At 37.5% G+C, this 24,142-nt stretch overlaps 1 protein-coding gene across 3 annotated transcripts in view; it reads left to right on the top strand.

The window, feature by feature from the left end:
* Positions 1-597: 597 nt before the first annotated feature.
* LOC121733255 (protein TRACHEARY ELEMENT DIFFERENTIATION-RELATED 7A-like) overlaps positions 598-24,142 on the top strand; it is a 96,924-nt gene continuing 73,379 nt past the window's right edge. For 2 of the 3 annotated variants that reach the window (XM_042123470.1, XM_042123472.1), the window contains exon 1: positions 598-934. In XM_042123470.1, coding sequence (XP_041979404.1) covers positions 883-934 — 52 coding nt within the window. In that variant the 5' untranslated portion in view covers positions 598-882. The remainder of the gene's footprint in view (positions 935-24,142) is intronic. The other variant, XM_042123474.1, reaches the window with a different exon arrangement.

Genomic DNA, 24,142 nt, shown 5'->3' with positions numbered 1-24,142 from the left:
TGTCAATATTTTACATCAGAATAAGAACGTACGTGGAGTCGTTCATTTTTTATTACTCTACATTTTTTAGCTTTAGCTTCATAATATTTAGAATTTTGTAAATTTAAAAAATAATTTTTAAATTTTTATTTTAACAAATTCATTCTAGAATTGAGCTCTTATCCAATTGTTAAGAAGTTAAAGTTTATTTTCAGCATTTATTAACATACATGATACAAAATATACTATGTCCCCATACATGAATTGCAGTTTCTGTCTGCAGTACAGTATTTATTTAGCATGTATCTTTAAACGTAGGTTGAGTGCTTAAACTTTTATTTAGTATAAACCGTGTAATAAAAAGATAGCAAAAAGTCTAAAAGTTTAATATAATATTTTTGCTGCGGTATATCAATGGCACTCAAATTATTCTCTAATCCAGGATTTTTACAATTACATTTTCTATACAAAAATAAGTTACAAACACATTCAATGCTAAAATGTAACCCGCTTTGTTTATTTGTTCAGTTAAGTAAAGAGATTTTCCATAAAGCAAATATTTTGAATGTCGTATCCAAGATTTTCGTGTTCCTCGAGAAAACGCTACCTATAATTTGGGTTAGCGCTCCGCTCGCCTCACTTGTATACAAGCGGATACAAAGTTCAGAAGTCCTAGCCGAGTCTTAGCCGCTTCTAAAATATTAGCCGAGATGTAGCCGCCTATCGCTTTAGCCGACTAGTGCGGTAACCGACCGATTTTGAATTTATCGTTTCGAATTTGTATCTATAGTAACGTAGCTGAGTAGTTTTCGTGTTATTTCGCAACATTTATGTAATATTTTGTTTGATGGTAGTGTGTAGATTATTTAGCACAATTACAGCATCGCAAATCTAGAATCTACGATGGCCCATATGCTCAGAAGTGTCTATCTACTGGGAGCCGGCAAGGATATAGGTAAGTCAGTTTCACCATCTTAGCTGCCGATTTCATCACCTGCTAAAGTTAATCGTTGGTTTTAACCAACTATTAACTTTAATCTTGAGATTTATCTCAAGATTAAGGTTCTGCTTTTTAAAACATGATCACATGATGAGTTAGCATCAATGTGGTGCAATCGCTGGATATTGTGAAACACAATTTTTGGCACTTTATAAGATATTTTCTAACAGAAATGGGTTCCAATGATAGGATGACTGCCAACCTCAGAACAGGAAAATACTTACTTCCATCTTACTTACTTCTAAAATCTGTGCTGCCAACAATTTAAATTATAAGGGTAGTTTCCCCGATTTCACAAATTAAGCTCTTTTTGACGTACAACAAAATAGCATCGCACGTCGTTTAGATCGTTTCTTGAGTTTGTTTGCGTAAAAAGTTTGCGCTTGCACTAAGACGTCACAGACGTAGTTAAACGCGCTCAAGATTCAACGGCGCGGTTCAGAAGTTTTTAAGTATATCCAATGTCCAAAAAAAAGAAAATAGCAAAAAATATATATATAAGCAACACACGCATAATAAGTTATTATAAAAGCCAAAGTTTGTATTCTATTTTGAGTCCCTAGAAAGGACATAGGATAGTTTAATTAAGGAAAATTTAGTGTTCATTCTTGCGTGAACTCAGCAGGATAATATGCATTATGTATGTTATACTTATAATTTACTAGCTATTTATGAGTCCCGCCTGATAGTCTTATCACCAAATATAAGATGTTTAGATCATAAATAATAATAGGGAATATTATGTAAAGGTGGGAGCAGAGGGCGCTAGCACATAAGTGGATAAATAATCCGACCAAAATCCGACAGGTCGCACACGTCATAATATCAGAATATTGGCAGAAACTTTGTCAAACGTCGAACAAAACTTTTTGTTAACTGTCTATACTAGTGGCAGCAAGCGCGAAAACGCGAAAACACTGTAAACAAAAAGTTTAGGAATATAATATAGTCGACCAAAATCCGACAGGTCGCACACGTCATAATATCAGAATATTGGCAGAAACTTTGTCAAACGTCGAACAAAACTTTTTGTTAACTGTCTATACTAGTGGCAGCAAGCGCGAAAACGCGAAAACACTGTAAACAAAAAGTTTAGGAATATAATATAGTTAGGAGTGTTAATATAGTAATTATATCCTAATTCCTATCAAAATCTATGAGCTCTACACATACAAACACAACAACATACAACATACCTTTCTGCCGCGCACTGTAAAACTCTGGAATGGGCTGTCACCAGCAGTATTTCCGGACCGATACGACCTGCAAACCTTCAAGAAAAGAGCGTATACCCTCTTAAAAGGCCGGCAACGCACCTGCAGCTCTTCTGATGTTGCGAGTGTCCATGGGCGACGGTAGTTGCTTACCATCAGGTGACCCGTTTGCTCGTTTGCCCCCTTATTTAATTAAAAAAAAAAAAAAAAAACATACAAAAGAAAAACAAATGCCCCTACGTAGGCCCCTACCGATCGTAGACGTTCGTAGCGCCGCTACGAAACTGCTACGTACGACAACCCTAGCACCCGCTAGGGCCTAGACAAGCGGCAAGCGATTATCGTAAAAGCCAACGCGACGCCACAAAATGTATAGGATTTGACATTAGTATTCGCTAGCGAAGCGATGAATTATATCGCATACATTTTGTTAGCGTTTACGATAATCGCTTGCCACTTGTCTACTAGGGCTGGATAGAGATTGACTACGTATAACCTCCTCCTTTTTGGAAGTCGGTTAAAAATATGAGGACCGCATTCTGTGAATGGGGTTCAACTCAGAAAAGCATGCAGATTATGATTCTAAATGTTGTCAGGAGTCGTATCGGTCTATATTTTTAAACATTTTTGTTGTAGGTAATATGAAAAGCACCGATACGACTCTTAACAACATTTAGGGCCTGTTTCACCACTTTCTGATAAATTGCCGAATAGGCTATTCACAGCTTTTTTGACAGATTCTCCATACTTCATCTGTCAAGTTAAGTGGTGGATAGCCTATTCGGCGCTTATCAGGAAGTGGTGAAACAGGCCATTAGGGCCTTTCTGATAAAGTGACGAATAGGCTATTCACAACTTTTTTGACAGATTATCCATACTTTATCTGTCAAGGTAAGTGGTAGATAGCCTATTCGGCACTTATCAAGAAGTGGTGAAACAGGCTATTATGGCCTTTCTGATAAAGTGACGAATAAGCTATTCACAATTTTTTTGACAGATTATCCATACTTTATCTGTTAAGTTAAGTGGTAGATAGCCTATTCGGCACTTATCAAGAAGTGGTGAAGCAGGCCCTTAGAATCATAATCTGCATGCTTTCCTGAGTTGAACCCCGTTCACAGAATACAGTCCTCATATTTTGTATGCTCAACTCCACCCAGCGCCTGTTCCTTAAAATAGCCTTTTCGACTGAATATGACCAGTGATTTTATCAATAGTATTATAATTTTATTTCTTTGTCTATCAGTTTAAATACAACCAATTTTATGAACGATATTATACTATGGTAACATTTTCTTAACGCCGCTTAAGAAGTTTTCCCTTAATGTCCAGTATATGCTAGCTAAATACGGCACTGTTTTATATATACCTTCATAATTGAGAACCAAGTGCAAGGATTGTACGTAAAATATAACTCAGGGACCGCTTTACTTGTGTACCTACTGAGAATAATCTTATCACAGGTAGCCTTTGAATATAAATACCGCATATTTAAACTGAGTTTAAGAGGCTCTTTACAGGTTTCTCATGATATCTACACGTGATAGAAAACATGTTGAATATCATCATCAGCTCTTGACATGTGTTTTAGCTTACCTACATTATAAAAGCCAAGTTTATGCTGAATTCATCCGAATCATCATGATAAAATTATGCTTTTCATGATGATTTGGATACATATTTTTCAACAATATTTTCTACTTATAAGCCCAACAATATTATTATAATGCTAAAATGACTGTCTAATATTGAGAGTGTCTAATATGAGAAGCTATTTCCCGGTTTATCGTTTATCGCCAAAAAATTGTATAGGATTCAGTGTTATTGTTAACTACGTTTAAAGAGGCCCGTGAATGGGCCCTTTAAAGAAGTTTGAAAGCGTAACTTTTTTATACGTTTAAAACTTTTTATAAGGTCTTTTCGAACAAATCCTAAAAATAAATTTAATGGCTTCCGGAAAATAATATAATTTTAATTTTCAAAGTTTTTCGTTTGTGTTTAGATTTTAGTTGGATTGCGCATTTGCCATATTTTATGCAAAGGCGTTAGAAGAATATTGTTGCTAATTGCTATTATTCAGGTGTACCACGGGGTTGACGGGGCTATCGGAATATGCTTACGATCCATTCATCACCAGTCACCACATAATTTATAACAACCACACCGTTTTTCAAATTTCTTTATTCGCTCGCCGAATCCTAAAAAATTAAAAAGTGGAATGTCATGTTTGATGTTCTTAAAATGTTTGGATTTAAACTATATATTGGTTTTATCTTTATTTACTCCTATGACAATAAACAAAAAATACTTTTATACCTATGGGTATAAGTTATATAGTTCCAGAAATGTTATCTTGTTGTAATCTATATCATGAAAAATTTATATCTTGAAATACAACGCGTATTATGAGTACGTATGTACTTGTATTTAGCAGGTACATTACCGTGTATGCTATGCAAATAAGTGCACAAGACTCCGCGTGATTGACGTAAAAAATATTCATCCTATCTTTGTTCGTATGATAAGAGTTTGTGCAAATAAGAACATTTACGACGTTTGTAGGAGTATCTGGAGGAATTATTGCTTATAACGCTATAATACAAACATTTTATATACTTATCATCGTCATTGTGGTGACTTTCATGAATATAGAGTATATATAAGTAGCGTTGGGCAGGTACTGCTATTATTCTCTGTAGAGAATAAATAGAGGATGGGTTGTAACCCATCCTAAGACCTAGTGGTACGAAGATTGAAGCACTTGACGACACTAACATATAGTCTGGCATAAAAGTGAAGAAATTAAAAAGTGGCAACATCCTAGTGTCATCCCTTTCAAATCAATCTAAGAAGAAAGGGATGACACTACGATGTTGCCACTTTTTAATTTCTTCACTTTTATGCCAAACTATATTTTATGTGAAACAACTGTCACTCAAAATACACCAGCGACAGTTATGTCGGCCACATGTGACATGCAAAGTAATATTTGGATGCCATTGTAGTTTGATTTTGACAATGAGCCGATTTGAGACGTGCAGAGCTAAAATTTTACCAAGGACTAGACAAAGCCCGCCACTCCGTCGCGCCCAAATTTGTGCATCGCGCAGGAACCGTCTATTTTTCGGGATAAAAAGTATCCTATGTCCTTTCCCTCAAAGTATCTCCATACCCAGCTAAATCAGTTCAGCGGTTTGGGCGTGAAGAGGTAACAGATAGATACGCTTTGGCATTTATGTATAATAATAATAGCTACCACACCGGTTTCGGTGACGGCGGCCACCGTCACCGAAACCGGTGTGGTAGCTATTATATTTCATGGCCAGCTACGCAAGAGTAATTTTGTAGTGCCCAAGTGTGTGCGCAGTACACAAGAGCACTCTCTATTCCTTTACTCTCATAACCCAGTGGGACGGCAGACCGACACGACTGGCGAGAGATCAGAGAGAGAGGCGAGAGATTTTTACATGCCCATCCGACGCATGGATCATCTTACTTGTCAGACAATCAGGTGATCAGCCTGCACTGTCCTAACCAAACTTGGAAATAGCATGTTTCCAACGCGGGAATCGAACCCACGACCTCCGAGTCAAGAGCCACGCTCTATACCACTAGATTACGGAGGCGTATGTATAATATTAGTATGGATTTGATCAAACAGTAATTAATATTAATTACTGTTTATGTAAAGTAATAATTATTATGACATGAATTAAATTCGTAATATATTGGTGATTTCCAAAAAACTAGGTTTTATTTTTTAACATTTCTTTCCGAAAGTATATGACTTGTCGACAAGTTTGCAGAACAAATGCTGCTATCTCGTGTTTGCAATATTTAGTATTGTCATAAAGTTAACAATCATATAAACTGTTTTTCAGGACGCTTAAATATTTGCACGTATATATTTCAAGCGCGTTAGTTTCGTGTGGAAAACGGATAAAATTATACCTGTTAAAGTATTAAGACAACATTCGTAAGCTAATAAGGAGTTGAGGCTATATGGCTCCGGTAAAAATTATCAGCTGGGTGTTTACTGAAGACTTCAGTCACGTTAGTTAAGTGTGTGTACTTGGAGACTTCGACCGCGAGTTAAAAACGATGCGATTTATTTAAAGGATAATATCTAGTTTTTTCGTGTGAGTACTTTTTTTATTCGGCTTAAGAATATATTCTAAAAGTTTAAGATCGTATTAATTTAATTTTAGGCGGGATTTATAAAAGTTTTTGTGACAAAAACATTTTGCTTCTATATCTATACATATTTTAAAACAAAGTCGCTTTTTCCCTCATGTCCCTTTGTTCCCTTTAATCTTTAAAACTACGCAACGGATTTAGATGATTCTTTCAGTGTTAGATAGCCCATTTATCGAGGAAGGCTATAGGCTATATTTTATCACGCTAAGACAAATAGGAGCGAAGAAATAGAGGAAAATGTGGAAAAAACGGGGAAAATTATTTGAAAGGGATAACTTGAACGCGCTAATCTCAGGAACTAATCCGATTTGAAAAATTCTTTCAGTGTTAGATAGCTCATTTATTGAAAAAGGCTATAGCCTTAGCTGGAGAATGTGGAAAAACGGGGGAAATTATTTGAAAGGGCTTATCTCGTGAACTACTGGAGCAATTTTTATGTTATTTGGCACAGATAAGAAGTAGATCACGTAAGGATCATAGGCTATCGCTTTTAATATTTTTTTCAGTGGCTATATATTTTATACCTGTGCGACGCCGGGGCGGGTCGTTAGTTCTTTGATAAATCACTAAATTATAAAGCGTTTTGCTTATCGCTGTCTGCCCTATGTATGCTGAGATTTAAAACCGCACACCGGATTTTGATATGGTTTTTCAATAGATAGAGTAATTAAAAAATATAATATGATACATGGCTAAGTTTCTTGTTAAACTACATTGTAGTAAACAACAGGAGGAGATCAGGAAGATCAAGGAGAACAACAGGAGGATATCAGTCATGAAGACCACCATGCTTTTTTAACCGACTTCCAAAAAACGAGGTTATATGTTCGGCTATGGATTTTTTTTTTTTTTTTTTGTAAAAAAACATGGCGACCTCCATGACTACCGCTAGCCCTATAAATTGCAATAAAATATTATTATGACTATAAATTGAAATGTAAGTTATCTTTCTTTTAAGTTGAATCAAATTGCACGCGGTGTAGAAATTAAATTTTAAATCGGTTCAGTAATTTAGGAGTCCATCACGGACAAACAACGTGACACGTAATTTTTATATATATTAAGATTAGTAGAGAAACGCTGGTAATTTCAGAGGTATAGTGTATTTAGAACTGGTGTTAGACCCATGCGAAGCCGGTCGCTAGTTCTATTTAAAATTGATTCCTCTATTTTTTTTTTTTTTTTTTTTTATGAAATAAGGGGGCAAACGAGCAAACGGGTCACCTGATGGAAAGCAACTTCCATCGCCCATGGACACTCGCAGCATCAGAAGAGCTGCAAGTGCGTTGCCGACCTTTTAAGAGGGAATAGGGTAATAAGGGAGGGTAGGGAAGGGAAGGGAAGGGAATAGTTGAGGGTAGGGAAGGGAATAGGGTAGGGGTTAGGGGATTGGGCCTCCGGTAAACTCACTCACTCGGCGAAACACAGCGCAAGCGCTGTTTCACGCCGGTTTTCTGTGAGAACGTGGTATTTATCCGGTCGAGCCGGCCCATTCGTGCCGAAGCATGAATTTAACTGGAATTAATTTACATACTTGGTGCCTCATAATACGTTACTTCTAATGTGTCATGCACTGTCATCTTTATGTATTCCTATTAACATTATTAGAAACAAATGCAACTTCGAAACACAAAGTAGGTATTAGTATATTACCTATGTTTAGCGCAGTATAATCCGGTAGGTACATACCCTTGGTTAAAGATATACTAAGGTTCACTCGGCGTAACTGGGCGGTAGCGGTCATTGACTCCCTGTTAAAAACTTGTCATTTTCTATATAAACCGCGATTCATAATGAGGTGTCAGATGTTGTCAATCGCGGCTTTGTATAGAAAATGACAAGTCAATGACCGCTACCGCCAAGTTACCGTTGACAAATTAGAGTTAATAAACAGCGTACTATGAAACAAAGTAAAGTATCGGAACTGCATTGAGTCAACGCCCTATGTGATTGATCTGCTGGGCTAAAATGGTAACATTTAGCAATTCCTCTCAATCAATTCAGCAAATGAATTGTGAAAACTGTCAAACTGACAAAATATGTCAAATCAGTACGAATTACTAGACATGAATTGCCAGCAGAGTTGCATTTTGCAATTTAAAAAAATGAATCATATTATGATTCATATCATGATTCTCCAAAGCGACCATTTTAGCCCCGCTGAACAGCAAAGGTGAGCAAAGACATTCGGATATACACTTCGAATTTTTCAAGAAATTAGTAAACACATCGTCATAAAATAAAACACTCATGACAATGTTACAGCTGGAGACAATGTTACATCTGTTATCTGTATCATCTGTTTTGTTTTTAACCTTCATAGTGATTGGTATGCTTGCTTAAGCCTAGCTATGACAGTTTCTTCTCCGGAAAGAAACTAGTGTACATATAAACTTATTAGTTACTAGTAGTTATTATGGGACGTTTACACTCAGCCCTTGCTGCTCCTGCCGCTGTCGGAAGTATTGCCTCAAATACTTCTGCGGCATTACAGAGGCGAGTGGGTGGTCACACTCAGCCCTCATACTCTTTTAGGTAACGACTCGCAACGATGGCGGATGTCGAAACTGTTGCGGCGACAGCATTATGTCTGCTGAGTATATAATATAACTATATGCATATTTAAAAAGAAATCAAAACAGATCGAATCGAAGACGCCGTCGTCGTCGTAGTAAAAGGAAATTGTGGATGAGGGAAATTCATTCATTTTTATCACACGGATCCCATAGTATCCGTTCTGTTTCATAAAGTTCCAAAAACTTAATGATTTTCTCGTTATTCCACTCAGTTGGCGGCGGTATCGTATTTTATACGTGGGAGAGCCATGCTTCGGCATGAATGGGCCGGCTCGACCGGAGAAATACCACGTTCTCACAGAAAACCGGCGTTTGCCCCCTTATATCATAAAAAAAAAAAACAAAAAAAAGGCGGTGACATTTTTGTAGATTTTGTCGCACATGCTTCTCGTTCAAAACACTGGCGGCTAGTGAGCGAGAGAGCTGAAAGTAAACACTCACTCGCGCTCGCGCTGCCCGTCCTTTGACTTCCGCCCGAAAAACCGACACTCGAGGGAGCGCCGGGCAATGGCAGCGGCATGAGCAGTGGCAGCGCGAGTCACCTATTTACATATGCACGCTGCCCACTTCCCTCCCCACTTCCCTGTCCAACAGGGCTGAGTGTAAATGTCGTATTAGATGTTGCCAGCGACCCCGTTGCGCAGAAATTCGTTTGGCGCGCGAGAACCGTACATCTTGCCACAATAATCTTATATCCTCTCCTATTTCCATGCCTACCCTCACCTATTGGTGAGGGTAGGCATGGAAATAGGAGAGGAGGAGACATTCCCTTCCCTTATACCCTCCCCTAATACCCTATTCCCTCTAAAAAGGCCGGTAACGCACCTGCAGCTCTTCTGATGCTGCGAGTGTCCATGGGTGACTGAAGTTGCTTTCCATCAGGTGTTACCCGTTTGCTCGTTTGCCCACTTATTTCATAAAAAAAAGACGGACAGTCAAACAATAAAGTATGGATTTTATAAACTTGAGGAGTTATAAGAACCCCACGCTAATACTAGGCCTAGCTAATTCATAATAAACACAGCCCTTCTGTCGCAATGCAGCGCTGACAGCCTCCTACGCAAAAGGATTATTCAATAAAGGTATTACTTTAACACCCCGATACCTACTTACCTACGTGTCTGTGCCGTAATACAATTATATTATGTCATATTGCATTTATTGTAATAGGGTATCCGGTATATATCCCTTTGTGTATGGTTCACCGACTTCCAAAAACCGAGGAGGTTATAAGGTCCAGAATGGCTTACGACCGCGCACAGAGACATTTAATGCTGATTTAACTTCAATTTAATGAAGAGTTTGACAATTGACATATGCTATTATGGAGCTTGTGTCAAAATCTTCATTTAATTACAGTTTTAAAAAAAGAAGAAGAAGAAATAATTAAAATTCGTCACTGAGTGCGGCAATAATGTGTATGTAAAAGTTTTGTCAAAATTATCGGAAGCAACCTCATAAGAATAACTCAACAGTTTGAGAAAATCACATCGATGAAAGGGAAAGAACAGGTTTAAATGCGACGCCTTGATAATTTGGCTGTAGCGATATCGATTTTTCTCAGCAATGACTAAAGCGAAGGAATTAATTCATATAAATACACATTGAACTTAATATAAACATATAAAATAAATTGATTATTATAAAAGGTTGGACTAATTTTGATATCTAACACACGGGTATGTGAGACCCACTCCAACGTCCGTGTAACACTTTTCTGCCCCCATGACGCCGGGTTAAAGTTCATTGTCAGTATTCATCATGTCTTTAATGTCTTTGAATGACCAATCAACTTTTATAACACAGAATAATAAATCAAAAAGACCTCTGTAAAAAAAGGGATTCTAATTTTGCCAACAGAGGAGAGTGATTTAAGCTTCCAAAATTTGTACATAGATTGGTTCAAGCATACCCTTTAATTTGCCCATAGCTTATATGAGATATATTTATGGTTTTCAAATTACGCGACAAAAACAATTTTGTCGCTTACGCCCTTTCAATTTCTTGCTGTTCCATTTCTTGTTCTCCATGCCAAATTTCAGCAAAATCGGTCCAGCGGTTTGGGCGTGAAGAGGTAACAGACAGACAGACAGACACACTTTCGCATTTATAATATTAGTATGGATTCTAGGCTCTTAATGTGTTTGCTTTTCTCTCAAGTCGATTATTATTTAGCACATATACAGGGTGTAACAAAAATAAGTGATAATACTTTAGGGTGTGTACGTGTTCCTTGTAGAGAGTTCACTGTGAAAGTAGCAGCGCTAAAAGACCAAAAAAATTTTTCACTTACAAAAGTGAAAAATTACAAATGGGGAAACCCATACAAATGGGGAAACTCGTGACGCTCGGGCCCTTGCCCATACAAAAGTGAAAAAAAAAATTCGTCTTTCAGAGCTGCTACTTTAACAGTTAACTCTCTATAAGGAACACGTACACACCCTAAAGTATTATCACTTGTTTTTGTTACACACTGTAGAGTTAAAGAATTACTGTATTTGAGCTTAGCTATTAGAAAATGTTTCGAGAACACCGTGTGATCAGCCCCTTAGTACCAAAATAGTTTGCGGCAAAATATGACATGTTTCTTTAAGGGTCAGTCCTCACAAAAAATGAGACGACGGCGATCTTTCTTACAGAAGAAAATATTATGCGTCGTTGTAGAAATTGTAATATCAAATAGTACCGCGCTGAATAGCGTTTATGCAGATTGCAGTATCATGTGACTGATGTATAACGAAACACGCACCTTTTGCATAAGAATAAAAATAACTCAACATAATACGACCTGCAAACTTTCAAGAAGAGAGCGTATTCCCTATTAAAAGGTCGGCAACGCGCCTGCAGCTCTTCTTATGTTGCGAGTGCCCATGGGCGACGGTAGTTGCTTCCCCCCCTTTGCCCCCTAATTTAAAAAAATACAGATCGGCCAAGTGCGAGTAAGACTCGCGTACGAATGGTTTCGTACCATTATAGAGCAGAAAATGTGTTTTTTGTATGTTTAAATATTTAAATTTTATTTAAATTTTATTTAAATTTTATTATTAAATTAATAATTATTAATACAATTGAGCATTTTCCGAACATTTCAGGAGCCTACCTGCTGTCATCATTGATAGCGAGGAAGAAATGGCAAAAAATCACGTTTGTTGTATGGACGCCCCTTAAATATTTAATTTATTTTGTTTTTAGTATTTGTTGTTATAGCGGACACAAAAATACACAATTTGCAAAAATGTCAACTCTCTAGCTATTATCGTTCTTGAGTTACAGCCTGGAGACAGACAGACAGACGGACAGACATCGAAATCTTAGTAGGTAATAGGGTCCCGTTTTTACCTTTTGGGTACGGAACCCTAAAAATACATCTAGGAATATACCGTTGCGGTTCATCGCAGTGTGGACAGACCCTAAGAAATTAAGACGAAAAAGGTTAATGTGTCACAACACATCCTGTTTTATCTTATCTCGGCGAGATAGCGAATATTTTGTTCGGAAATTGTGAGTGCGCTGTGCGATTCGTCGAGTACACGTTGCTACTGAATTTCGTTAAGGCGCTTCACCTGGAATCAGCCATTGTATTAAGAGGAGTCCACACCGCCCTTTTTTCCATACAAACGTTGTCCCCTGTTTCCTCCCTGGATAATGCTAGTAGAGTTATAATTTTTTTCCTGAATATCTACGGCCACTAATACAATGTCCCTATGTTTTCTTTTTTTTCATAATTTAATTATTAAATAAGATATGAACGTTCAAAAATCCAAAAAAATGGCCAGATTTTCCACTGTGTTCAAACGTCCAGAAAACAGATTTGGATAGATTATACAAAAAAAGCAAAACATAGGAACACAGCTCAAGCCTTTTTTTAATCTTTAATGAAAAAAGTACTTAAATCGGTTAAGTTTTGGAGAAGGAATCAGGGGACAACGAATCGTTGATTTTCTGCAGTTGTCTCTATCGCGTTCTGCGGTATAGGCTTGAGGTAAGGGAGACAGCTATAGATATTACACGTACTTTTTTTTCGTTTCTCTAGCCGCTGTGGTATCCTCTTAAAAAAAAGAAATTAAAAAATATGCTAATAATATAAATTTATATCGTCACTTATAATTTCTCGTGCGCCGCGCTTTGCAAATAAAATGAACGCAACGCGATGCATTATCAATCCATACTAATATTATAAATGCGAAAGTATCTCTGTCTGTCTGTCTGTCTGTCTGTCTGTCTGTCTGTCTGTCTGTCTTGCTTTCACGCCAAAACTACTGAACCGATTGCAATGAAATTTTGTATACAGTTATTCTAGAGTCTGAGAAAGGACATAGGCTACATTTTGATGTGGGAAAATATCTTATTTCCATGAAAATTTCGATGAAAATGAATTCGCATTGCGCGTGGCCAGCGCTCATCCCGGTGATCCTGGGTTCGAGTCCCGCAGGCGGAACAAAAAGTTTTCAATTTTCCTGGGTCTTGGATGTGTATTAAAATAAAATTTCAAAAATCTTAAACATATTTTATGTATAATATTATAAAAAATCCAGAAATATATCGATGGAATGAACATTTTAGTTCTAATACGATTCAACAGATGGCGTTTTATTTTTTACTTTATTGTAACATAGAACTAATCATACTTATTAGTTAGTATGTTTTTGTTTATAGTTTTTAATACGTTAGAATATTATCTATACTAATATTATAAATGCGAAAGTATCTCTGTCTGTCTGTCTGTCTCGCTTTCACGCCAAAACTACTGAACCGATTGTAATGAAATTTTGTACACAGATAGTCTAAAGCCTGAGAATGGACATAGGCTACTTTTTAACTGGAAAAAGGGGTTGTAAGGGGGTGAAAATGCGTAAATTTGGTCAAATTAACTTAGTTCCAAAAACTTAAAACAGATGGCGCCAAGAGTCCCCTAGATCGCGCTATTGCTTGCTCATACGTATTTCTATAAGAGGTGGTACCTCGTATTGAGCTAGATTTTTCGATTCTTTCGATTGTTATACACGTTATTAACTAATAACTCACCTACCAACTTAGACATCAAATTCAAAAACAAAACTACTGAACCGATTGTAATGAAATTTTGTACACAGATAGTCTAAAGCTTGAGAAAGGACATAGGCTACTTTTTAACTGGAAAAAGGGGTTGTAAGGGGGTGAAAATGCGTAAATTTGGTTAAATTAACTTAGTTCCAAAAAACTCAAAACAGATGGCGCCAAGAGTCCCCTAGATCGCGCTATTGCTTGCTCATGCGTATTTCTATAAGAGGTGGTACCATGTTGAGGTAGGTTTTACGATTCTTTCGATTGTTATACACGTTAATATTAACTAACTAGCTGTTGCCCGCGACTTCGTCCGCGTGGACTTTAGTTTATAGCGCGCGGTGTCAACAAAATTTGTGTCAAATTTAAAAACTTTTTAAAACCCTGGTAAGTGGTACCCCTCTTAGGGCCGCGTTACACCGGAATGGCAGCGCTGAAAGTGCTCGCCTCGCCGCTGCCATTCCGGTGTAGCGCGGCCCTTAATTAATCAAAATACCCAAAACCAGCTGTGCAGTGTGCACATAATCTATACTAATATTATAAATGCGAAAGTATCTTTGTCTGTCTGTCTGTCTGTCAGTCTCGCTTTCACGCCAAACGCCAAAAGTATCTCTGTCTGTCTGTCTGTCTGTCAGTCTCGCTTTCACGCCAAACGCCAAAACTACCGAACCGATGGTAATGAAATTTTGTATACAGATAGTCTAAAGCCTGAGAAAGGACATAGGCTACTTTTTTTACTGGAAAAAAGGGTTGTAAGGGGGTGAAAATGCGTAAATTTGTTCAAATTAAGTTAGTTCCAACAATTCATAATAGATGGCGCCGTGCGTCTTCTACATCGCGCTGACGCTTGCTCAAAAGTCTTCCTATAAGACGTGGTATCATCTTACATTTAAGTTTCGATTTTTTTCGATTGTTATATCTATTCTACGGTATTAAATAACTCAGTACTTTATCTGTGCAGTGACGTAACCTTAAATCTATCAATGATAAATAGTTTATGGGTAAAGTTGTGTAATCGGAGGGCTAAATAAGCTTTAAAATTTGGCATAAAATATAAAGTTTAATATAAAAAAATGAAATACTTATTGTGTGCACACTGCACAGCTGTATTGATTTAAGGGGTACCAGGGTTTTTTTATAAAAGCTTTTGACACCAATTTTGTTGACATCGCGCGCTATAAAGTACTATAAACTGAAGTCCACGCGGACGAAGTCGCGGGCAACAGCTAGTTTTATTTATAAAGTCTAGTCTTTATCATATTAATGTTTGGTCGTTTTGAGTCAGTACATCGTGTAGAGCGAGACGATATACGTGAGACGTGAGAGTTTGGATAAATATCCGATATACGATGGAGTTTAACTACTACGGCAACTTCGACCGGCCTCTCCGTAGGATACAGGACCGGCCCTGGTGGGACGAGGAGGACACATTGACCGATAGACACATTCACGGTAAGGTCGAGGTCAAAGTCATCATGCAGTTGATTGTGATAAATCTTATAAATAATTCATACGGTTTTAATTACGATAAATCTCAATAATATTGGTTGAATTTGATTAGTGTTGAAAATGAAGGGATTACACAAACTGTAGTTACTAAAAGAAAGTTAAAACGGAGTAAATAAGTAGTTCGGATATTTTGAAGGAAAAATTTATTATGGGATTGAAAAGGAAACAAGATACCTACACTTGTTAAATTAATATAAATTAAATGAAGCACTTGTATGTACTTAGTATCTAACATTTAATATTTGCTGTGAATTTAATTGTTATTAAAATATTTATTTTAAATACCAATTAGAGATAAGTATGAGTTATAACAAACAGAATAGTCAAAACAAGCAATTAGCTATAAATAATACAACAATAACATGCTACTTGGTCACAATCATATTAATTTATTATGTGAAGGGCACCCGGGTAGCGTAACATGCTATTTATTTAAAAAACTAGTAATTTCATATAGGTCTTCTACTTTTTATCGCACTATTTAATAGTTACTAGTACATAGATTAACATGTACCTACAGGTATAAACTAAACACAGACAAATAAACAAACATTCTAAAATGATTGATATTATGTTAACACAACGTGTATCGAGCATCGCCTAAAATTTTCAATTTTTATATTTTGAATGAGAATATGAACTTAACAGAAACAGAATAAAGAGATATAATAATACTCCCCACACCGGTTTCGGTACGGTGGCCGGTTTCATTGAAACCAGACCAGGTACGCAGGAGTAATTTTATAGTGCCCAAGTGTGTGCGCAGTACACAAGAGCACTCTCTATTCCTTTTTTACTCTCATAACCCAGTGGGACGGAAGACCGACACGACTGGCGAGAGATCAGGCGCAGGACCGACTTTTTACATGCCCATCCGACGCATGGATCATCTTACTTGTCAGACAATCAGGTGATCAGCCTGCATTGTCCTAACCAAACTTGGAAATAACATGTTTCCAACGCGGGATTCGAACCCACGACCTCCGGAGTCGAGAGCGACGCTCTAACCACTAGACCACGGAGGCGTTCATAAAGAGATATATGAATGCGAAAGTGTGTATGTATGTCTGTCTGTTTGTCTGTTATCTCTTTACGCCCAAACCGCTGAACCGCTTTTTTACGGTACTGTATCCTGGAAAAATGTACGGTTTACGCGCGATAAGCGAATTTTAGCGCAAGTGTGCAACGGATTTGCGGTAGCCTATATAATATTGCTATTGATCGAAAATAACTCACTTCTTACGGAACCTATTCGATGCAAACCAATAAACATTTTCTTCACTATGTTTGTATAGACAAAACAAGTATGTGGAGGTACAATCGATGCTTATAATAATCGATTACATAATCAGGCGTGTACACTGTACACTGTACGTGCAGCCTCCCTGGTCTAGACTGTAGACGGTAGACTGGACTATAATAGGAAGTGTATCTCTATCGATTTCTCATATTTTTAGCACGCCGCACTCGCGCAATTGGTTATCTCTGGATACCTATATCTTCCTTCTATATAAATAATAATCGGCCAAGTGCGAGTCGGACTCGCTCACGAAGGGTTCCGTACGGTTATAGAGCAAAAATAGACCAAAAATTTGTATACGTGGGAGAGCCATGATTCGGCACGAATGGGCCGGCTCGACCAGAGAAATACCACGTTCTCACAGAAAACCGGCGTGAAACAGCGCTTGCGCTGTGTTTCGCCGAGTGAGTGAGTTTACCGGAGGCCCAATCCCCTACCCTATTCCCTTCCCTACCCTCCCCTATTCTCTTCCCTTCTCTACTCTCCCCTATTCCCTTCCCTTTCCTTCCTTACCCTCCCCTATTACCCTGTTCCCTCTTAAAAGGCCGGCAACGCACTTGCAGCTCTTCTGATGCTGCGAGTGTCCATGGGCGACGGAAGTTGCTTTCCATCAGGTGACCCGTTTGCTCGTTTGCCCCTTTATTTCATAAAAAAAAATTGTGTTTTTTGTATGGGAGCCCCCTTAATTTTTAATTTTATTATATTATTTTTATTAATTAATATAGAGCACATAATATAATCAAAGACTTTGTGAAAATTTCAAAAGCCTACCTGTTACTATTATTGATATCGAGTAAAAAAAGCCGAAAAAATTACGTTTGTTGTAGGGAGCCCCCTTTAAATATTAATTTTATTTTGTTTTTAGTATTTGTTGTTATAGCGGCAACAGATATACACAATCTGTGAAAAATTCATAAGTCACTCTAGCTATAATGGTTCTTGAGATACAGCCTGGAGACAGACAGACGGACGGACAGACGGACGGACAGACGGACGGACAGACATCGAAGTCTTAGTAATAGGGTTCCGTTTTTACCCTTTGGGTACGAAACCCTATAATGAATTTTCAATTTTGTTAGCCTCGCGGTGGACAACGGCTGAACCGATTTAGCTATTTTTATATTAGTCTTGAAACGTTTGCGGAAATCCAGGGAAGGTTTGTGTAGTGAGAAAATATGTTAGGGGGAAACAGGGAAGTGAAATGAAGTTCACCCAGCCATCTAGTAAACAAATATGACTAGACCTACAAATGTTTGAAATATTGAATGAATTGAGCTTTAGCAAGTCAACAACAAGATTTTTTTTGTTCAGTTTTTTACATGGGAGCCATGCAAAATGGACGGTTCCGAAATAAAACAATCCCAATTCCGACGCCCATCTAAATAGTTTTATAGGCTTAAAGCTTAAAGAGATAAAAGACTCTTTCGCATTTATAACATCAGTAATCAGAATGATTCACTTCGATTTGTGTTTAGTAGGTCAATCATAATAAATTATTATTTTTCGCTACGAAATTCCCAACGCTACGAAACTAAAAACGGGTTCAAACCTCAAAATTGTAGGTTCTATCGAAAGCTTTTAGCTGTACAAACTTTGACAATTTTCAATTAAAGTCGTAGCGGTGCATATATGCACTTTACACCTGTGCATGTGCATGTCATGTGATATCTAATGTTTAATTAAGTTTGTTTAGTAAATAACATAGTAGTGCAACGTTGTAGTATAATATTGACTCTGTTTCCTTAACCGCTTAACCTGAGATAAGTGTGTTGCTACACATTCACCCCCTATTATAATATGTTAAAAATATACACTGTGTAAATAGAGAAGCCGGAAGCGGCTCTCAAACTTTTTTGGTGGCGAACCTTTTTTAGGAAGATACATTTTTGGCGGCCCAAAAAAAGAAAGAATGTTATGTCACCATTGAACACACATGAATAATTATTGTCACCATGCTGGTGTCTAATGATTTTCTAAAAACAATTTTATGTATCGCTCGCGGAGCCCCTACAGGCTACAAGGCCTTTGCGGAACCCCTTTAGGGTTCTGCGGAGCACACTTTGGGAATGGGAAATGGCTGAAATAGAGGTTGAGATTTTGACTTTGACATTCGTTGAAATATAAGTCGCTTGATAGACACAGAGTAGACAGAATGATATATCTATTGTGATAGACAGTCCTCTTCTGTCAAGAACATTGTTTAACTTTAAGGCTGGCCTCACACAGCCGGAATTTCATAATCGGAAATTCATATTATTAATTCATAAAGACCGGAATACCATACAATATCAGTACGCTCCACACACATTCTGATTTTTTCAGATTATGAATTTCATAGATCGATCTGTAAGAATATGAATTTCCGATTATGAAATTCCGGCTGTGTGAGGCCAGCCTTAAGTCGTATACAAATTGTATCTACTCGTTATGTGTGGGTATCTTTTTAGTTTCTAAGGGAATACGAGGTAGAGAATATAGGCATTATAATATATGAATTAACCGATTACAATTTTCCTTTATCTTAACAAATATTTTTCTATACTTAGTTTCAGCGATTGTTCTTTATAATATAAACAAACAAACAAATTATCTAGTCAGGCATGTGTATCACGTGCTATGTAAACGTGCTAATAGAAAACGTGCGCAGATGCAACTACAGGTGATTTTGTATGCATTTTTAATCGGTTCTGCCTTTGCATTGTTAAGACACTGCACTTAAGTGTAAATTAATTATTTTCAATTGAAATTCAATAAGATTTTTATTCCGTGCATCAAAATGCTGCTTCGAAATTGAATTGTGAAAAAAATACTAGATTCTAAAAATAAAATTGATAACTACCTAATACTTAATCTTATCTTATATCTTTAAATGAGCAATTCTTGTATATATATAAATATATAACTGGAATCTCGGAATCGGCTCCAACGATTTTCATGAAACTTAGTATATAGGGGGTTTCGGTATAAATCGATCTAGCTAGGAATCATTTTTAGAAAATGTCATTTTATTCGTGTTTTATCGAATACCGAGCAAAGCTCGGTCAAATAGGTAGTCTTATATCTTTAAACGAGCAATTCTTGTATATATATATATATATATATATATATATAATTGAAATCTCGGAATCGGCTCCAATGATTTTCATAAAATTCAGTATATATATGGGGTTTCGGGGGCGATAAATCGATCTAGCTAGGAATCATTTTTAGAAAATGTCTTTTTATTCGTGTTTTATCGATAATCGATAAAACTCTTCCTGACATCTATTGGCGAATAATAATACTATATTGTGAGCAACTAATTGCTTTAACGACACAACAACAGCTAAAGCTATTCCAGCAGATGGCGTTGTTAAGTAACACGAAGTCAATGAGTTTTTGCTATACCGAGCAAAGCTCGGTCATCCAGGTACTATCTTTAAACGAGCCATTCTTGTATATAAGTATAATATAATAGGCATGATGACTATTTTTTTTTCTTATCGGTAATTGAAGGACACTTAAAAAATAGAGACATCGTTGAAAGAATGACTCTGATAGCTCAAAAATTCACCAAGATATGACAATTCAAATATCTCATAAAAAAGACCTGCCCGAAACGCTCCATACAAAGTGCTACGAAAGTGCTCCCGATGCGTACAAACTACGAAAGACTGACGTCAAGTCTTTCGTAGTTTGTACGCATCGGGAGACAACTTTGTTCGACAGGTATATTAAATATTGCATTTATGAAAGTGGTTTCATAACAAAAGTTGCTTGTAATTGCATAAGTTATCGAATTGTATACAAATATTAAGAAATTTAATTGAAAAAAAATTCCACTTGAATATCGAAATTCGAAGGCGCATAACAAAAAAAATACAAATGCTATCAAGCTGAAATTTTGGTAACACTTATGTTTTACCGTGATTTATTTATTTTATCTTTGACCTTGTCGTCATCCCTATTCAATGATTTTCATGAAATTTAGTATATAGGGGGTTTCGGGGACGATAAATCGATCTAGCTAGGAATCATTTTAAGAAAATGTTATTTTATTTGTGTTTTATCGAATACCGAGCAAAGCTCGGTCAAATAGCTAGTAATTTATGAATCACGATGTATAAGTACGAGAAAGAACAAATTTTATTTGAGATTCGTTTCTATGTCCTTTTCCGCCATTTAAAGTTAACAAATTAACAAATTCATTAAAATCAATATAACCACTATATTGATTTTAATGAATTGGTGGATGGAACATGGATATAATAATAATTTCTGGATTTAGTTTCTTTCAGTCACTTAGGTACGTGTGTTTGTTATATTCGGTCGCAGTTATTGACAAACTATAAAGTGCCTGATAGACGTACGAACTTAAAGTACGCGGGTTTTAAATTCGCGAACTTGCTCGGCTCGCGTCGGTGACACACGAGAATCGCTCACACTGGATTACCATGCCCCCAGGCTCGCGGCGCGCGGCTCTTTGCTGACACACAGGCGATTAAGATCGTCGAGCCATAAATCCGCGTACTAAAGGTACAATTCCGTGCATCGCGACAGTCGTAAGCCTGTCAAAGTTAGTAACGGTGCCATACATTTTCATTACTATTGTCGCGAGCGGCCGACGACAGTCGTAGGTCGCGCGCGGCTTACGACTGTCGCGATGCACGGAATTGTACCTTTAGAAACGGTGCCATACATTTTCATACAATGACTATTGTCGCGAGCGGCCGACGACAGTCGTAGGTAGCGCGCGGCTTACGACTGTCGCGATGCATGGAATTGTACCTTTACTCGCACGTCTGTTCACCTCCTTAAGAACTGTTGAATGCGATTCTCTCGCAAATCACTCTTCGGTGGACACTGGACCTCGTCGTAGTCGGGTAAAGTGTAAATGTATGTGCATACATTACACGCGCCTTTCAGGCATTTCAGTACACAGGGCAAGTTTGAATATCGATCGTGTCCGAATTATAGATGCTGGCGGGAAAGATTCCGAATTATTCCCGTCGAATACTTCGGAAGTATTCCGAAATATTCCGAAACTTTGGGAATATTTCAATTGTCAAAAATAACGAGGAAAATTGCGCTTGGAAGTTGTAAACTATTTATCTTTAGTTGTGTATCTAAGAATATGTGATGCCGGTTACTAACATTATTAGCCAAGCGGCGAGAAACGGCTTTTTTGGCTTATTATCATTACTAGCGATAAATAGCGGCTGGTAACGGCTTGTTACTTTTCTTTGATAATACCTAATCATATAAGTTCGTTTATTTTTTATGGTTTTTATTCTGATTTACTTACAATAGGATATATTAGTATGGATAGTATGGATATAAGTAAGTAATCAGTAGGTAAGTATAGATTAATCAATCCCATTGGCCATTACTAATTTATGATAAAACTAGATGACGCCCGCAACTCCGTTGCGCCAAAATTCGTTTATCGCGCCGGAACCGTACATTTTTCCGGGATAAAAACTATCCTATGTCCTTTCTCGGAACTCAAAGTATTTCCATGTCAATTTTCAGCCAAATCGGTTCAGCGGTTCGAGCGTGAAGAGGTAACAGACAGACAGGCAAACAGACGCACTTTCGCATTTATAATATTAAACCTAGAAGTAGGTATAGATAAACAATTTATATTTTACTTAAGTACGTATTCTATTCTATTCTATTCTATTCTACGTAATGTGCCACTGAACAAATAATTCACTCAACCACCACAAACCACAAACAAACACGTATATTTCCATTGAATTATTCCGGCGAAATATTCGACGGAAACATTCAAATGCGGGGTACGAATCTTTCCGCGGGGTGAGGGAAAACTTCTCCGGGGAGCATCTCCCTTCCGCGCCGCCGTCGCCCGCTCGCACGACTCGCTCGCCCGTACGAGCGGGCGACGGCGGTGCGGAAGGGAGATGCTCCCCGGAGAAGTTTTCCCTCACCCCGCGGAAAGATTCGTACCCCGCAATCGAATGTTTCCGTCGAATATTTCGCCGTGGCAGTCGGCGCGTGCGAAGCGGTGATAGCGGCCGGCGGGCGACGCTCTATGCGCGGCGGCGATCGATGATTGATGCAAAATACGATTTTTCAGCATAAATAAAAATTCATATTTTTTTTATTAAATTCATTTTGAATAATTCAAATTTAAAGAAACTTTCCCAGAAGTATTCCGGAATTATTCGGAATTTTTCAGAAGTTTTGCAACTATAGTCCGAATACGGCGTGCGATAGCCTTTGCCACGCTAATGATCCATTTTTGATGGAATAACTCAGTTCTAATAGGTTCGATAAAATATAGCAGGTAATATCGATTTTATACCAAGGTTTTTTTGTTTTTTAAATTCAATAGGGAATGTTACGCAAAGGTCGGAGCAGAAGGCTCTACAGCACATAATCTATAAATAATCCGATTCAGAATATTGACAGAAACGTTGTGAAACGTCGTACAGAACTTTTTTGTTTACCGTCTATGCTGGTGCTTCCCTCTAGGGTGACAGCATTGCAGTAATATATTATTCTTTCACAGACTAAAGATATACACTTCCTCTTTCGCTCCAACCAGGTTGGAAATGTTTTTTTTACAAGAATATTTTCTTCTGTAGGCTTCTTCCCAATAACTATTTTATCTGTTTATCTTCGACTAGCTACCAAAGGATATACCTTAACATGTTTCATGGGCCTTCTGCACAAAAAAGACTCCAAAGCCGGCAAAACGGACAAGTTTTTAACAATTTATCGCGAGCAGATTGGCTACCGGTGCCGCCATATTTTTTGTGACGTCACCGTAGTTTTAATTGGATCGTCTATCGGATGGAAAAGCAATTCCAGCTCGGCCGGCCACCGGACTAATAATGGAAATCTTTCAATGAACTAGATAAGCTTTGTGCGAACCTCAGAGTCGACAGGGATGTTCATTACACTGATATCATTGTTGTAAAATCTATTACATGAGACTAGATCAGTGGTTTTCAACCTTTTTTGTCATGCGAGCATGGAAAAAATATACTTCACGAGGGGTCTCGAGTCTCGACCCCCGTTCTGGGGTTTCCCCAGGGGGTACGGTTTTCCAAGATGAAAGTATTCTGTTTCGTTTCCCGGGACTCAAAATATCTCCATAGCAAATTTCAGCAAAATCGGTTCAGCTGTTTGAGCGTAAAGAGGTAACAGACAGACAGACAGACAGGCAGACAGACAGACACACTTTCGCATTTATAATATTAGTATGGAAGTATGGGAAGTATGGATAATAATATGGACCATGGATATCTATGTGTACCTACTCTTTTTGCTAGAATGATCCAAAAGTAAAGTTGCAAAGTTATTTGGGTCTGACTTT

Source organism: Aricia agestis, chromosome 13 (genome assembly GCF_905147365.1).
Source record: "Aricia agestis chromosome 13, ilAriAges1.1, whole genome shotgun sequence".
NCBI lineage: Eukaryota > Metazoa > Arthropoda > Insecta > Lepidoptera > Lycaenidae > Aricia > Aricia agestis.
This window is presented reverse-complemented; position numbering and strand designations above follow the sequence as displayed.